The sequence below is a fragment of the Quercus robur genome, chromosome 7 (genome assembly GCF_932294415.1).
Source record: "Quercus robur chromosome 7, dhQueRobu3.1, whole genome shotgun sequence".
In the NCBI taxonomy this organism is placed as follows: domain Eukaryota; kingdom Viridiplantae; phylum Streptophyta; class Magnoliopsida; order Fagales; family Fagaceae; genus Quercus; species Quercus robur.
The window spans coordinates 1530008-1546803 of NC_065540.1; the positions used below are offsets into that span (position 1 = coordinate 1530008).

Sequence of the window (16796 nt, forward strand, 5' to 3'; positions counted from 1 at the left end):
AAGTCCAAAAAAAAATAGCATCTAAACAAACAAAACAAAAGAACACAAAAGAAAAGAAAAAAAAGGGGTGGGTGGGGGGGAGGGGGGGGGGGGGGGGAGGGGGAGGAAGAGGAAGAAGAAGAAGAAGAAGAAGAGCAACATACTCATTGTCCTAGACAAAGCCTACCCAGGAAATCAAAAGAAAAAAGAAAAGAAGGAAGAGGTAACGTCCAGGAAAAAAAAAAAGAGGCAACGTCCAAAAAAAAACAATAAATAAATAAGAGCAATGTACGGACGAAGCCCATGTACAAGTGCATATGGTTATTTTCGTCATTTACCTATAAAACTCCCCCTCACCTAGTTTTTTCCCCAATTTGTGGAGAATGGGCCCGGTGAGAAAAACCCGAGCCCCACTATCATTTTCCCCTCTCCCCCTCCCAAACAAACACTTTCCAAAAAGTTTTCTCTTTTTTTTTTTTTTTTATCCTCCCTAAAATCCACTCTACCAAACACAACATTAAGTGTGATTTGTGCTAAGAGGACAAATTGGATATTTTTGAAAAATTTGCATAGTGCCTCACATTAGCACAAACCTCAAGAGTGACATTTGTATTATACCCCATTTTTCATTATAATAAATGGTATAGATTCAAATCTATAACATCCATTTTATATAATTACTATTTATCATTACGTCAAGATATTAATCAATTTTTAGTGTAAGTGAAATCCAAACCTAAATCATCAAGCATATTGGTTCAAAGGCCATGGCCCCTCCAAACCTTTTGAAACTTTTTTTATTACTTTTGCTAATATTGATAGATTTACAAGTAATCTTTAAGAAAAAAATCACTTGGTCAAAAGCTTTTCTATGTTTATATTCTTGTTATTATAATTATATCTATAGACAATATATGTCAAGTGATAATAAATATATATAAAGTGTAATGACTCAAGAAAAAGCGTTAGCCACATCTGCATTGAGGCTCCTTGTAGTTGTTAATAAAGCACACTTCAACCCAGTATATGCTAAGAATGGCAACAGGTCAGGTTCGAGGCGAGTTTTTTTATGCCTGGACCTGACCAATGAGCTCTAACTCATTACCCAAACCCAGCCCGTTTAATAAACGGGTTTTTTTTTTAACCCTAAACCTACCCCGTCAGGCCCCGCAGGCCCTGTCCAACCACTTTTGGGCCTAATCCGTGGCCCAATCTTAAAAAAAATTTAAAAAAAAAAAAAAAAAAAGAACTCAAACAGCAACACAATTCCTATCACAATCACAAAAATCACCAACACAAACTCACATTTAATGACGAAATAAATTGTAAATAATATTAAATAATAAATCAAAATTGTGCTATCAGTCTTGCTAAAATGAGATTCTTAGATAGAAAATAAATAATAAATAAACACAAAAAATAGAAGAAACAAAACTCCATTTATGGACCGATTTTTACATTAACACAAACATCAACTAAACCAACATAAAATATACACATGCATTACATTCTATACATATTGAATCCACAGATAAATACCCAAAATCAAAAACTACCAAGAGAGGAAATGAACCCAAAAAAAAATAAAAAATAAAAATGAAGAACTCAAACCACCAAAGCTCTATCAGCGGTGGTTTCAGCCATCATTCCCACCTTTGGGCTTCTCCTGACCTCAACACGACCAAGAGCTTCTCCAATCATCACATCTCTCTTCGATCTAACAATCTCATGCTCCTCCGTGACAAACTATAACCACCACGAGATCTGTGCTCCTCCATGACAAACAACAACCACCACGTGATGAGAATGAGGATGAGGGTGGGTCGATGAGTGAATGAGAGTGAGGGTAAGGGTGACTGGGTGAGATCGTGAGGGGCGAATGAGAGTGAGAGTGAGTGAAGGTAAGGTGAAAGAGTCAGCTAAGTTGAGAGAGATATCAAAGAATAAAAAAAATGAAATTTTAGGGTTAGGGTTATGTTATATATGTGTGTGTGTATGTGTGTACCCGAACCCGATTCGGGTTTTAATTTAAAAACTCAGACCCGATCCTACTGTTTATCGAATCGGGTAAAACCCGACTCATTAGGATCGAGTCAGGCCAAGTACCCACGGGTTGGGTTGTTATTGCCATCCCTAATATATGCCCGATATGGGACTCATCACATACCCACACACATCATATAAATCAATCAAATTGGGGCATCACATAAAGAAATTGAAAAATATAATTGGGTATAAGTTTAGTATAAAGTGCTTTTATGTCAAATATAACAATACCTCCCCAAATTTAATTCCTATCTCATTATGCCATTTGCTTTTCAATTGTTTTTTATCACATTTCTCCACTTTATGATTTTATTTCAATCATTTTCTAATATGTTGTCAACAAATTGCTAAATAAAGTATTTTATACAATACTCACGACTTATAAATCATTGAACACATTATATGTAATTTACAATATTATATATATATATATATATATATATATATATATATATATTGCTTGGGAAAGGATTCCACTTCAATTCTCTCTCATTTTAAGTCGGATTTATGACACACGGTATTAATTTGATTTTTGAATACCACATGTCTTACATCTAAAATGAAAATAAAAGAAAACTAGAGGATTCAATAGAATACATATATATAATATTACACATCTATAAAAATTAAAGTCTATCAAGACCTCTATATTATAATAAGTCATTTACCGAAATATATAATACAATTCAAACCCATAACTTAAGGGTATTACAAATTTTATTAATCAACAGGAATATTACAAATTAAACCTTATAATTAATATTACAAGATAAACCTTATTTTTTGAGAGAATTTTAACCTATAACATCCGCTCCTGATAATAGTATCTCTCACATTTAGTGGACCTTATAGTCTTAAAAGTAATAACTTATGTGGATTCCAACTAACTCAACTGGTAAAATCTCTGATGGTTGAATAAGAAATCTGGGATTCAATCCTGCCTACACAAAAAACTGATTGGTGTCTTGATCTGATGATAATTCTAATGATAAAGAATTATCATCAGGAGCAGACGTCATAAGTTGAAACTCTCTCAAAAAAAAAAAAAAAAAAAAGTAATAACATGTAATTAATACTACAAGTTAAACCTTAATAGTTTTAAGAGTAATAATCTAAACTAGATAGTGTCCCTCACATTTAGTAGACCTCACGTGCCTATACCACTTACACACGGTGAGATAATTTTTCCTGTCGTTGGTACACAGACCATTGGATGAAACAGATGCATTGAGCTCGGTTATGAATATGCATGCTTTTGAATTGAATTTCTGAGATGTGTGAATTATCTAAAAGTATGATTTGCTTATTAATTCTTCTAAGATGATATTAGGTCAAAATACTACTAGATTAATTGCACCACTTTCAATGTCCAAGAAAATATTCAAATTCTCGAAGGGATCTAGGTCCCTTTATTTATCAAAAAAACTAAGCTCACACTTTAGCAAGAGAATAACTACACCTACAACATTTTCACAACACTTTCATAACAAATTATAAGTGGTAAGTTTATTGGTTCTAATTTAAATCTATAGCTTAAATTACTTTTTTGTCCATCCATAACAACCTACTATTTAAAATTTCTTGTAAAAATATTGTGAACATAACATTTTTTTTTTTTTTTTTTTTTTACCCAGTATGCCAGCAAAAAATACGCCAATCTGACCAGGTCAAAATTGAAACCTTGAACAATAGTAAAACTGCTCTAAATAAACCATTTAGAGTAGTCAAACAACGAGTCCCAACAATCAACATACAACCTGTAACAAGAGTCACAGCTACAACCCCAATTAGCATCACGATGTATAAGATATTCTGGACAACTATTTCCTCATCAAGCTCACATGGAGTTCTCATTGCCACACTTCAAAATTAGATCCCGCAATTATCCGAGGGAACGTATGCATTGAGCATGATGGGAACAAGTTATATTTAATTAAAAATAAATCTAAATGGGAGGGAAACAAACAAACAAAAAAAAACAACCAAAAGTTGCGAAAAGAACCAGAATGCTTAAGAAGCAAATGCCCAGCTAGAACCACAACCACATTTCGGCAGCAAAAGTGCAACTTTTAAACCCTCCAAAGCTGCTTAAATTTAAATTCAACGTTCAGAGCCACGAGTAGGGATCCTGGATGATGACCATGTTGACCTTGAGCCACCACCCCCACCAAAGGAGGATCCACCAGAGGATCTGCGGTCATCACTGCGCCACCTGTCACCTGCTTGAGTCATTCGATCATCCTGTCTGCTACCCCACCGATCAGATTCTGGGGGTGGGGCCTGGCCTGAGCTCTCTGATCCCCGCCTAAACCTGGGGACAAATTTTCCAGAGGATGGTGCAGCTGCTGCTGCTGCTGCAGCAGGAGCCGGAACAGCAGCAGATCCTGTATCCAATGGGCGGGGTGAAGTAGGAGGTTGAGAAGGCTTTAAAGGTCCCTCAGTGGGTCTCCCCAAAAGTGCTTCTCTCCTTAACCTCTCTTTTTCTTCCAGCTCTCTCTCTCTTTGTCTCTGTTTTTCAGCAATCTCATCCAACTTTGCTTGGCGTTCAGCCTGCTCTTTCCTTTGCCTCTCAGCTTCTGGAAGTTCCAAAACAGCAAGAAACATACCATTAAAATATACTAAGAAAGATAAACCATTTGCACATGCACAAACAAATGAAATGTAGGATCCAATAATTCTTTGCATCAGGAAATAACTAGGTAATCAAAAATTACAACATCAAAAAAGTAGTTAGTTTCTTTACCATTTGGCTAAAATATCAAAGCAATTCACATATTATCTGATGATGACTGGAATGATGCCCTTTTTTTATCTTAAAACTGGAAGAAAACAGAGAGAAGAGAAGAGAAGAAAGTTGTATGATTTGAACAAAAGTCTCTCACCTTCACGCTTCTGTGCTTCCTCCTCCTCACGCAATTTTTTCTGTCTCTCCTCTTCTAAACTCAAATAAAATTTCATTTTCCTCATCTTCTCTCTTTCTTGTCTCCTGGACATCAAAATTTGTGCGATCTGCTCCTCTCTCTCCCTTCTCAATCTGATAAATTCATCCTGCCGGCGACTTACAACTCTTTCTTGAAATATTTCCTGCACAAACAATTTAAGATTCCATAGTTAGTCGAAGGTACAGCTGAAAACTGCCCAAATGTCATCGAGTAGACACATTGTCAGCCAAGTCTGTCCAGGTAAAGACTGTAAGCCATGTCATGAAACAGAAGATCAAATAAGAACATAAGAAACATGATCTGAAAAAAATTCCATGGTAAACTATGGGAGCTGATAAGTAGGAGTCCTCAAAATCACTTCCAAGACCCACTCTGTTTATAAGTGATATGTTGAGCAGTCTTTGAATTTTTCAAGTTAAAGTTCTCCAGATATGTCATTTTCTGTACTTTCCTATTCTCTGAAAAGGGCATAATGCACTCATGGGATTTGGCAAATGATTGCAAGTTAAGACAACCAGGTACTGACCTTATTGTTCTTAATGCGAGCCAGCCTCTCCTTCTCCTTTACCTCTTTATCATGGCGCTGTTTGCTAAGCTCAATCTCTTGCTGCAGAGTAGAACAGAACACCCAGTAAGTTTAACATCTGGGGTTCAATATAAATTTCTTTTGTTGAACAAAAACGAGAGGTGCCAACCAATTTCAAGCACATGATACAAATGTTACTATTTCACAGATTAAATAAAGGATACCAAAAGAAATAACATCCAAGCCTTACTCCCAAAACTCTGGGGACGGCTATTCCCAACGAACTAATCGTAGTTAACTATATGTATTCTTTTCCACAATTCTATCATATATCCAAAATTATACTCTGTTACCCCCTTAATTAGCATGTCATTTTTTAACTACCTATACTAATGTTATTTTAGGTCTTCCTCTATTTTGTTCATTTCTCAACTTGAATCAACACACTCACTCTTCCTCATTATTGTCATTAATTCCTCTCCTCTACACATGACCATACCCACTCAAGTGACTCTCTCTCCTCCTTTTCCTCAATAAGGGTAACCCCTATCTTTAAAAAATTCTTCATTTCAGGTGCCACAAATATGCAAGTAAGCAATCAGTTAAGATACTTTAGAGAATTTAAAATTACCTGTTGCTCGTGTTCATGTAGAGCCCTCTCTTCCACTAAACGCTGTTGATATGCAGCTTCAACCAGGGGAGCAGCCTCTTCTCTTTTCGCTCTCTCCAAATAATCCATAGTCTTTGCAAGTTTCTGCAATTTCTTTTCCATTTCCTGCCTTTCTCGGAGTTGCTCAGTCAAAGTCAACTCCATCACACTCTGCTTCGTAAGTTTTTCCTGTATACAGAAAATGTCAATACTTACCCCATCATATCCTAATGAGACAAAACAAAACAATTCTTCAACTCACTCCCTCTATGCCTGTCTTCTTTCCTTTCCACTTAATTCGTTGTGAAGCTTCCTGAAGCAAAGCTTGGGCTTCTGCAAGGTCCCGCTCCTCTATTTCCCTGCGGATCCTTTCATTCTTCCTCTCCTCAAACTCAAAAGCCAGTCTTTTTCTTTCTGCTTCCTCAGTTATCTTCTGCAGTTCTATCCTCTTTGACTCTTCCAGACGTTCCTTCAAAGATGAAAAAAAAAAGGTTCAAATTTATTCACTTTAAAAATAATTAGATATCATGTTGTAAGCCATAAGCCAGAATATTAGTTTACAGATTACCTTCTCAAGAAGTTTGCGTTCTTCTTCTTCTTTGCGTTTCTCAATTATGGATTTTCGAGCAAGAACTCTCTTATGTTCCTTATCCACAGTTTCAGCTAAACTGGGAAGCAATTCACCAAGTTTTGAGGCATTCCTACTAGGAGGATAAATCATTGCCCTAGCTTTATTCAAAGTTTGTGCAAGGATGGTCAGGTGATCCCTTAGAATCTCAGACTCAAGGCCCTGAAAGCAAAAACAGACACATGTAATCCAGATCCACGAGATGAACAATAGAAAGCCACCTTCATTTACAGAGGTAAACGTACAAATATTTGTATTATAGAAAGGCCCCCAAAAGCCTCTGATTGAAGAACAATTATTTAAAAATTAGTTCCATTAGCTTCTGTCATAACCCTAAATATGCAAAAGACAAAAGGCACAACAGAATGTCTGGTGTATCTCAGCTGGAGGTGTAGATGCAACATGGAAACGTAGTCTGAATGGTGAACAAGAACTGGTGCATGCAAAATGCAAAAGCATAATAGAGCAATTTTTTAGAGGTTACAAAAGACCCATCTTGAACCCAATCCTAAGGGTCAATCTAGGACGGTAAATGAACTAAGTTGTTTAAACAGATCCAACTCAACTCCGGAAAAAACATGTTTATGTTCTTTATTTAGAAAATGAGCCAAACTCAAGCCCAAGTTAGGCCCAACTATTAAGCGAGCCAAGTTCAAACATAATAACCTGTTCACAAATAAGCTCATGAGTACAAAGGCTCAATTTTAAGTATATATGTTTATATGTATACATGTATAAAAATATACTAACATACTTGATATTGGATTGTGTGAGATAGTAAATAAGTTCATAAGATATAAAATTATTATTGTAATTTATTGATAACATAAATGGTAGTAAAGATTATTTATAATTTTTAACATTACAAGGTTGGTGAATCTAGTTCTTATAAGTTCATAAATGAAAATCATTCTATCTTATTAATTCCAAAAATATAATTTCAACCATAATTTAGTTATTCATTAGACCAGGGAAACCCTCTTCGACTATTGCCTGGGAGCTAGGCGGCTAGCAGCACACTAACGGTATACCTAGCCTTCTTCCCATGAACAAACTCACTATCACGGAGGTAAAAAAATTATACCTATGTTGTTTACCATATCAAGAAAAAGAATAAATTAATTAAGTGTGTGTTTGGGTTCCACTTAAGCTGCATTGCGTTTCTGAAGTTGCGTTTTTGTTCCTTTTTTTCTTTTTCTTTTTTTTTTGTTTTCAAGCGTTTTGGAGTAATGCGGTTACTGTTCATTGAACAGTAACCGCAAATGTTGACTTTCCACAGTAAACAGTGTATATGTGCACTGTTTATGGACCCACAAATTACACTTTTTAGCAACTTTTTCTTTAAAAATGGGTCCCACGGTACTATTCACACATTTAAAAATTATTTTGCTACAGTGTTTTCAGTTTTCAGTTTCAGCAAAATAAGTTCTATCCAAACAGACCCTAAATAACTCATGATCAAGCTCTAGCTTGCTTGACAAGATGATGAACCAAGTTTGAACATATGATCGAGTTTGTTGATGAGCTAAAGCTAGATTGTGATATACATTCCTAACTGCATCTTTTTTAAAATACTAAGCAACCCTTGGATGACTTCTCAAAATCCTCCTAAAAAGAACGAACCACTTAAAAATTTTGAAAAAGGCTGAAGCACCGTTGTTTTACCTAATGACATGCAGGTAACTTCTGCTTCCTAAAAGCTGAAGCACCCCTGGAAAAGCCCCACCTAATAGGGCCTAACAAGATGCAGTTGATAAAAAAACGGCCTATAAATCAAGGCATCAGGGAATAATCAAAATTAAACTCACTAAAGCCTAAATAATACCTTAAACCTTAAAATAGACTCATATTTTCAAAATCATGAGAGTAAAGCTACTTAAGTCAACTCCTAACCCAAAAGAGTCCAATCAAGTACAACCTGGTTTGAACGGTAGTTCCAACTGTTGAACCTTTAACATAAGACTGCAGGAGTTACACCTACAGCCCATAATGTGAGCAAGAAACACAAAGTCCTCTACTTCCCTAACGACAAAAGCAGTATGGTCCTACTAATATTAGCAAATCCATCCAATCCACAATGGTTTTCACAAAATCAAATTGGGTGGAAACCATTGGGTTCCCAAGTGAACCTAAACTTTGCTGAACCCACATCAAATTTTACCAGCATTGTTACAGATTTTAATTATTTGTCAATTCTTTCTCTTCTGAATACCTAAAACAAGGGACTTCAATAAATTAAATTGAAAATTATAAATGAATGACGCTTGAGAAACTAGTATGTATGGTTGTACATTGATCATTACAACGAAGATGACAAATAGAAAAGAGAAAACAAATAAATTTTACCCAAACTACCACCCATAAAACATCGCCATCTATACTGTTTTAAGAAATTTCAACCTAGCCACATTAAAAAGTTAACCATTTCTCCCATCATCACAATGTGGACACTTGTATTCAACTGATTGGGGAAGTATCATAAGCACAAAACTTGAGAGCACAAGTAGAAGCTTACCATATTATCAAACGTAACAATACCCTTCATATGGTCAACTTTTGCGGCCAAAAATTTATTCTTGACTGCATCCACAGATATCCTTTCCACAACAGAAAAATCAAAGAAAGGGATCATCCTAGACAAACTCTCAATCATCATTGCCTGGTACACTTGAGATACCTGGAAAGCAAAAGAGCAGTACAGTGACAAGCATGATGAGATGCACAAAAAATGGCAAATATATCCCCAAAAAAAAAAGAGGAAACAAAACAATGCACCTGCTGTAACAATCTCAAAGTCGTAAGCTTTTCCAGGGCAGGAACATATTGAGACAATTGTACTTCTGGGACAGAAGAAGCTGAAGAAAGCTTGCCACCAAATTTTGCAATTTTGGTTAACAAAGGCTGAACTTTTGATGCAAGATCTAGAGGGAAAAAGTCATGTTCTAGAAGATGGTAAAGGTCTTTCACTTCTTGAATTACACAAGACATTACACCTTTGGCCACCTGCAATGAAACCCATAATAAAGAACTTAATTGAGAACAAAATCATGTGAAAAATAATTGAAAAGAATTAGATTATTACAGCCTAGATTGTTTCCTCTTTAAAACTGATAAATTGAGGATCTCTTTATAACTGGAGGATGTATTGGAGGCAGATCAAAGAAAGGTACAAACATCATATCACATCACATATTCAAGCATGATCAAGCAGACATTTAAGCAGGGACAAGTCCAACCCACCAAAACAGAAACAAAGATCATAAGATAAGAATAACAAATAGGATAAAGATGTATGTGGTAATGTGGGACAACTATTTCTTTATCAATGTCAGCTGGAATCTATTTCCATGACTCAAAAGTAAATAAAAAGAAAATTCCAAGTGACTTTGTGATCAAGAGCTATAACCACAAGTGTATGGGCCATCTCAAAAGACTAAACAAAAAGGTAAATTGTTTACAAGCAGAGCATCAATTGATAACAAGCAGTCCCTATTCCCACTCCCACCCCCACCACACCCCCCCCCCTCCAAAAAAAAAAAATTCTTGGAAAAAAACCCTATATATATAATAACATTATAAGAATCCATAAAACTGACATTCTAAGACTGAACAACAATAATCAAACAAAGTAGTGCACAAGAATATTTAAAACTTCACTTCATCCGCATCAGAAAGTGTGTAACATTTACCACAAGCAGACAACTAATAATTAAAAAGGAACAAAGAAAATCTGCCTACCAGTTCGGAGAGAAGGGATGACCTTGAAAGCTGGAAGAACAATAAAGGAACAGAAAGCAAGTAGTCAGAACTGGAAAACTGTATGTATCAACTAACATGAGACAAAATTCAATTACTTAATTTACATTACCACTTCTCTGCTCTCAAGTTTAGACTCAAGATTAAATCCTATGAGATTAGCCATCTTCAGGTTTCTCTCTTTCTCATTCTCAAGATCTGAATGAGATCCACTGTGGATGCGATCATAAGGCATCACTGAAAGAGCAGCCAAAACAACAGATGATGCTATCAATTGCAAATCCTTCTGGCTCAAGTTCTTATTGAAGCTTTTCTGTAATAAGAAAAGCCTGAACCATGCATAAGCATGATAAAGATGGCTAGCAGAAATCCAAAATATTTCAGTTAGCTTAGCATAATAAACAACCATCAAGGATGCCTTGGGCGTTTTCTTGACCATGAACATCAATCCATGAATGTCCTCAACTGATCGAAAGGCTTCCTGCAGAAAATACCAGGAAAATTATTACAAAAGAGACATGGTTTTTTGACCATGACAAATAGGTGAACTGTGTGCTAGTACTTCTTTGTTTACACTTAACAAAAACGTATAAAAACACATAATAGTTAACGAACAAAAAAAAAAAAAAAAAAGGCAAACCTGCCAGAGTTCAAGTTCAGTGGCAACTTTTAGCTGCTCAAATCTCGTGTCAAGATACAGTTGCAAGCTTTCAGGAGCTGAAAGATCAGGTCGGTCCCTCTGGTCTCGATATTTGTTGAGATTTGCCAAATGATTTCTTATGATCTCACACAGCCTGCGAAACTCTGTTGTTCGTTTGTATTGCTTACAAAACTGGAAAGCTCGATGCGCTGTCATCTACACAAAACATATGAAGCTTTATAAAGCCCATACAATCCACTGATATAGTTATAGTTCAGGGCATTGTGTGTACCAATATGATTTGCATAAACATAAAATTAAATTAAAACTAACCATATAACATATGAAAAAAAATGACAAAAGCAAGTAGTATAGCAGATATTTTCCTCCAAAAAGTTTGAATTTGTTGCTTTTCTGAGTGCTGCTAGATATAGTGGGAAAAAAGAAAATCACAACATTCAATTCAATATAAAATTTCTTTTCCACATATGCCAAAGAGCAAACTGGTGGTTTATCAGGTATATTAACCACTTTCCTCTTTCTTGAATTTGAACAGTTCATGACTGCTGATGATAGAAGCATACTAAATCACTGGCATTTAAAAAAAATCAATAAATAAAAAAGAACAGTCAATGGGGACTCCATCTTTTACTTGCTGTTTAACCAGCCATTAAGCACTTTTACCAAGTCAACAAGACCTTTAATAACACATACCACACTATTACTTTGTCTAATGCCAAAACAATAGAAGAAGAAGTGCTAAATAAGTAACCATGCCATCATGTATCGCAAGCACAACTGTGACATTCTTAGCAATAAAGAGAGGAAAAATAAAACTAAACTTGAATATGATCACATTCACAAGAAGACTATGAATACGACACTATTTCACGATTGAAAGACTATATGTTTATCAAAATCTATAGCAGCAAACATAATAATCCACATGATGCAGTTATATATATAATAAGTCAAGATGTAGCAGTTATAAACAAATGAGCTGCCACCCTCCCCCCCCCCCCCTTTTTTTTTCCCCTTCCCCATTAAAAATTAGCAAAATGCAACTCCTAGCAACAACACTAACAAAAAAAAGGATTCTATTTGCTCACCGCATATAGTGCTTCCAATTTTGAATTGTTCCGTAAGATTTCAAGCACTGTTCTATACGTTTCCCATAGAAATTTAAACCATGGGGTCACAAGCTCTCGATCAGATCTATCTTTCCCTTTCTCTCCACTCACGTAGCTTAGCATTAAGTCTTCTGGTCTTTTATCTGCTTCTAGATCTTCAACATCAAGAGCTTCTTCTAAAGCTTGTGCCTGGCTACGAGCTTGCTCAGCTCGCTCAGTTGATAGATGCATGAAATGTTTGATTACCTCCTCCAAAGAACTAACATTTACTTGCTGACATATGATACGATATTGAATGAGTCCATCCTTGGCAAACCGACCCCTCCGCAAGTCTACACACAGCTCTATATACTTAAACATACTCCTTTCAAGTGGCTTTTGCCATGCTCTGTGTCTCCTTGAGGTGAAAAGGCCATGAAGTGTTTGCAATGCATCTTGCTTTTGTCCAACATTTATTAACTCTGCACCGTGAATACCAAAGTGGATCAGTTCAAGAATATAAAATATGACCAAGCCACAAATGAGTCCTTATTTGTTCAGTGAAGGCACTACATCAAGTGCTAAAATGCATACATAGCAGAAGAACTAATGCACTACAGAAGAAGAAAAGATGCATATCTCCAATTTCAATCGACAGGAACATGACAAAAAAGAGCTGAAGAGTCTATCAACTAAAAAAGGAAAAATTGCCAACCCATGTGGTATTCAGAAACACAAGTAGAAGTTATTTTAAGCTTGCAGTCAGGCCAAAAGAAAGGTAACGCAGGTAGCGTGAATCCAATTTCAATTTTATTTTATATTATTTACGTTTAAGTGTCGAGCAGTTCTATAATTTTCTGGTACCTGGATGTGGGTTGTAATATTGGTCTAGTAGGTCTTATTTTGGGGTTTGAATATTTTATTGGATTTTACTTGTGAGTTTAGTCATTTAGTTTGGACTTAGTAATCAAAGCCCAAGGAGTCTGAGTCCTATTAGCGTTAGGTATTAGTCATCTATTTATATGTATGTAAGCTTTCTCTTTAGGGGGGAAATAATATGTTTTCTAAATTCTCACAGGCTATAAAGCTCTGTCTAAGATTTGTGTGATAAAATCTTCTTTGAGGTGTGATGCTAGGTGCAATGCTTAGGAAGTCTAGAAGCTTTTTTTTTTTTAATCCCTAAATCAGCAACTGGACCCCTAGCAACCAAACATTGATTTGTCATTTTTAAAACCCTAATATTCAAAACTTCAAAATCCTAAACTACCCATCAAAAAACCCACAGAAGACAAAGTACTGTTCAGATGTTAATGTTCACAGCCCTGGAACGGCAACTGAGACCTTCCCCTTTGTTTCATCCCCAAATCTGACTATTCTTTTTCACCATTAGAAACCCTACATTTTACTACTTACCAGCTTTTTTCCTACCAATCCCTAACCCTAATTCTTCAAAATCCTAGATATCCATAACCTCAAAATCTGATTTGGATTCCTCCTTGTCCTATGCCAAGGTATATAAATGATGATAAGGGGAAAATGACATCCCATGAATTACACCATAAAACATACCATAAATAGTCTTGTTCTTTTGATTTTGAATATTTACCTATAGTTCCAAGCAATGCAGTGACACTTCAAGATAAAGATAAATCATTTAAAGAAATTATCCCAAAACAAGGTACTACCACATAGCAAACGCAAAATAATATCTGTCCCTTACCTTCAGCTCGTTTCAAAGCATTTTCTGGTTTCGCAAAATTCGACATATCAATCAAATTGAGCAGATCAGATTCCTTGCCTGCTCAAAGGACAGCATAAAACATCAAATTAATAAAAGATCTAAATTATGTAAATTACATTATTACTTCAAGTCAAACAAACTCATGATCTACCAAAGAAATAAAAAACAAAGCATCTGCACTGTTACCCCTGAGAAAGGAAAGAATTGTCTGGTTTAAAAGGCCAAGTTGATGACATCAATATTCACATGCAAAAGGGGGCTCCAGACAATTGATTTATGCGATCCATTTACCCCCCATCTTTGACATGGATGAATAAAAATATTACTGTAACTAAAATCAGTGAAGTACCGAGACCACTTTAAGAATATGTTACTTCATTGGCGGCTAAGAAAATTTTGGGAAATTGATTGTATACTATTGGAGTCTCTTTTTCTTGTTTTCTTTTACAAAAACTTCTTTAGCATTTTTTTTTTTTTTTTTTTTTTGGATAAGTAAGAATAATTTTATTAAACAGAGACTACATCATGTTCAATGAACATAAACTACAGTAAAGAATTACAAAAAAATACAAAAGAATTATGTACAAAAGAACATAAAAACTTATTTAGCAATGTGAACTTAAGTAGAAACAAGTGGCAGAAAATTAGAACATAAGTGAGAGTGGAAAAAATTCATATATAGGATTTCTGCCCAGACCATGTACCCCCAGGCAAGCAGGGGACAGATGTCATCACTACATAAAACTGCATAAAAGATGCTATATGCAGTTTTGTGGAGAAAACACAACATTTATTGTGTTCTTTAATTTATGTCTTTCAATCAAAAAGATATTCTAGATGTTAACTTAGCTATCTTATAATGGACGTGAAGTCACAGATCTTTGGGAAAAAGGATTTTGTTTGTGTTTTATTAGTATTTGATTATTCTTAATTATATTCACTTGCAATGTTAAACCATGATTTGATTCTGAAATTGAGTCTAGTAGTGGAGTGTGACGATGATAAAAATGGACTTAATAGTTAAATTATTTTGTTGTAGTGTCAATTTTGTGCAAAACTGCATAAAAGATGTCATCACTACAACAATTGCTTATAAAGTAAAACAAACCATTAATTTTTATTTAAGTGAATTAACCAAGAGATGAGTACATATAGCATCAACTAGGTCTGGCCATTTGTACTAATGAATGATCATGTAGCATTACGTTTACCAAAGCCTGCACTAGGCATACCCCAAATGATACATTGTGCAAATGATGCACAATGCCACTACCACACAGTCACTGTTGCTTGAAAAACTATCAGCATATGCGAGGAAAAAAAAAAAAACTTTACTCCAAATCCTAAATCTTTGGTGTTAAATAATTTAACCATTAAGTCCATTTTTATTATGTGCACCCAAAGCGTATTCTTAGCAGGAGCCAACTAAAGTGGGATCATCATCACACTCCACTACTAGACTCAATTTTCAGAATCAAATCATGGCCTAACATTGCAAGTGAATATAACTAAAAATAATCAAATACTAATAAAACCCAAACAAAATCCTCTTTCCCAAAGATCTGTGACTTCACGTCCATTATGAGATAGCTAAGTTAACATCTAGAATATCTTTTTGATTGAAAGACATAAATTAAAGAACACAATAAATGTTGCGTTTTCTCCACATATCGATTGGGATGAGAGTGTTGTAGATTTCACAGAATTAGATTTCTATATATATAAAATAAAATAAAAATTACAATTCTTTGAAATCCGAAACAAAACAAAACACACACAAACAAACAAAGGACTAATTGATGATATAGAGTGCATGTTTATCATGACCGAATCCGTAGATTTTTATTATTATTATTATTAATCCTAAGACTGGGTAGAGACAAATAGAAAACGCAGTATTTCGTAGCAATCGGATCAATAATTTAACGTTAATTATTTCAATTCATAGGTTTCGGAGAGAGAGAGCGAGAGAGAGACCTGGGTTTACGCTATTGGTTTAGAGCAGGATGTTTTTACTGAGGCGCTTCTTCGTGTAGTTCTGTCTGTCTGACGAGGTTGCCCTAAAACCCAACCGAAGACGATGAAAGGAACGGACAGCTTTTAGTTGCCTTCATATAAATAAAGAAAAGATATAACCAGTTACTCCGAGCAGTGACCGAGCCAGGGGCTTCATCCAAGAAAATGAGATTTTCATGGGCAAATTATATAATTTAACTAAAATTTAAGGATTTTTTTTTTTTTTAATCAATTTATAAAGTTTAGATAAAGGATGATTTGTCAAGGGTTTTTTCAACCCAATCCACCATGGTGATTTTTAGAAAAAAAAAAAAATCAACTCAACTCAATCCATCACAAGGGTCTAACCCAACCCAACATTGATCAGGTTGGATCCATGAGTTGGATAATTTTTTTAAAATACTATTATTATTATTATTATTATGGGGGCTAGTTAATCAAGAGGTACTGTTAAGGCTGTACTAAGTACTAACTAGGCCTATGGCCCAATCCGAGGATATTAGTCAATCCGATGATGTCCAAATAAGATTATAAGGGGAACGAAGTAATGAAAAAAGTAAAGATAATATGAGATAAGTCCTACAAATGTCCGAAGAGAAAAGCCACCTCGGCAATAAGGGTCCAAGGTCAGTAAGAGTGCCATATCATTATGGACTTACTTCGAAGTTACATCACAACTAAGAGTTGGACATTGGACGAGGGGTAAGAAAAGAGAAGGGCAACAAATATCTTCAAAAAGCTATTACCTCCGCATTGAATGCCTC

General features: G+C 35.2%; 1 protein-coding gene across 1 annotated transcript; it reads right to left on the reverse strand.

The window, feature by feature from the left end:
* Positions 1 to 3684: 3684 nt before the first annotated feature.
* LOC126691646 (eukaryotic translation initiation factor 3 subunit A-like) lies at positions 3685 to 16185 on the reverse strand. The gene is made up of 14 exons (XM_050386692.1): positions 15994 to 16185; positions 13996 to 14073; positions 12276 to 12757; positions 11167 to 11382; positions 10639 to 11007; positions 10509 to 10538; positions 9546 to 9773; positions 9286 to 9447; positions 6711 to 6932; positions 6405 to 6611; positions 6125 to 6331; positions 5494 to 5574; positions 4908 to 5109; positions 3685 to 4601 (listed from the first exon to the last, which is right to left on the reverse strand). Exons 2-14 carry the CDS (start codon positions 14039 to 14041, stop codon positions 4126 to 4128), a joined length of 2928 nt encoding a protein of 975 aa, XP_050242649.1. The 5' UTR covers positions 14042 to 14073; positions 15994 to 16185; the 3' UTR covers positions 3685 to 4125.
* Between the last annotated feature and the right edge of the window lie 611 nt (positions 16186 to 16796).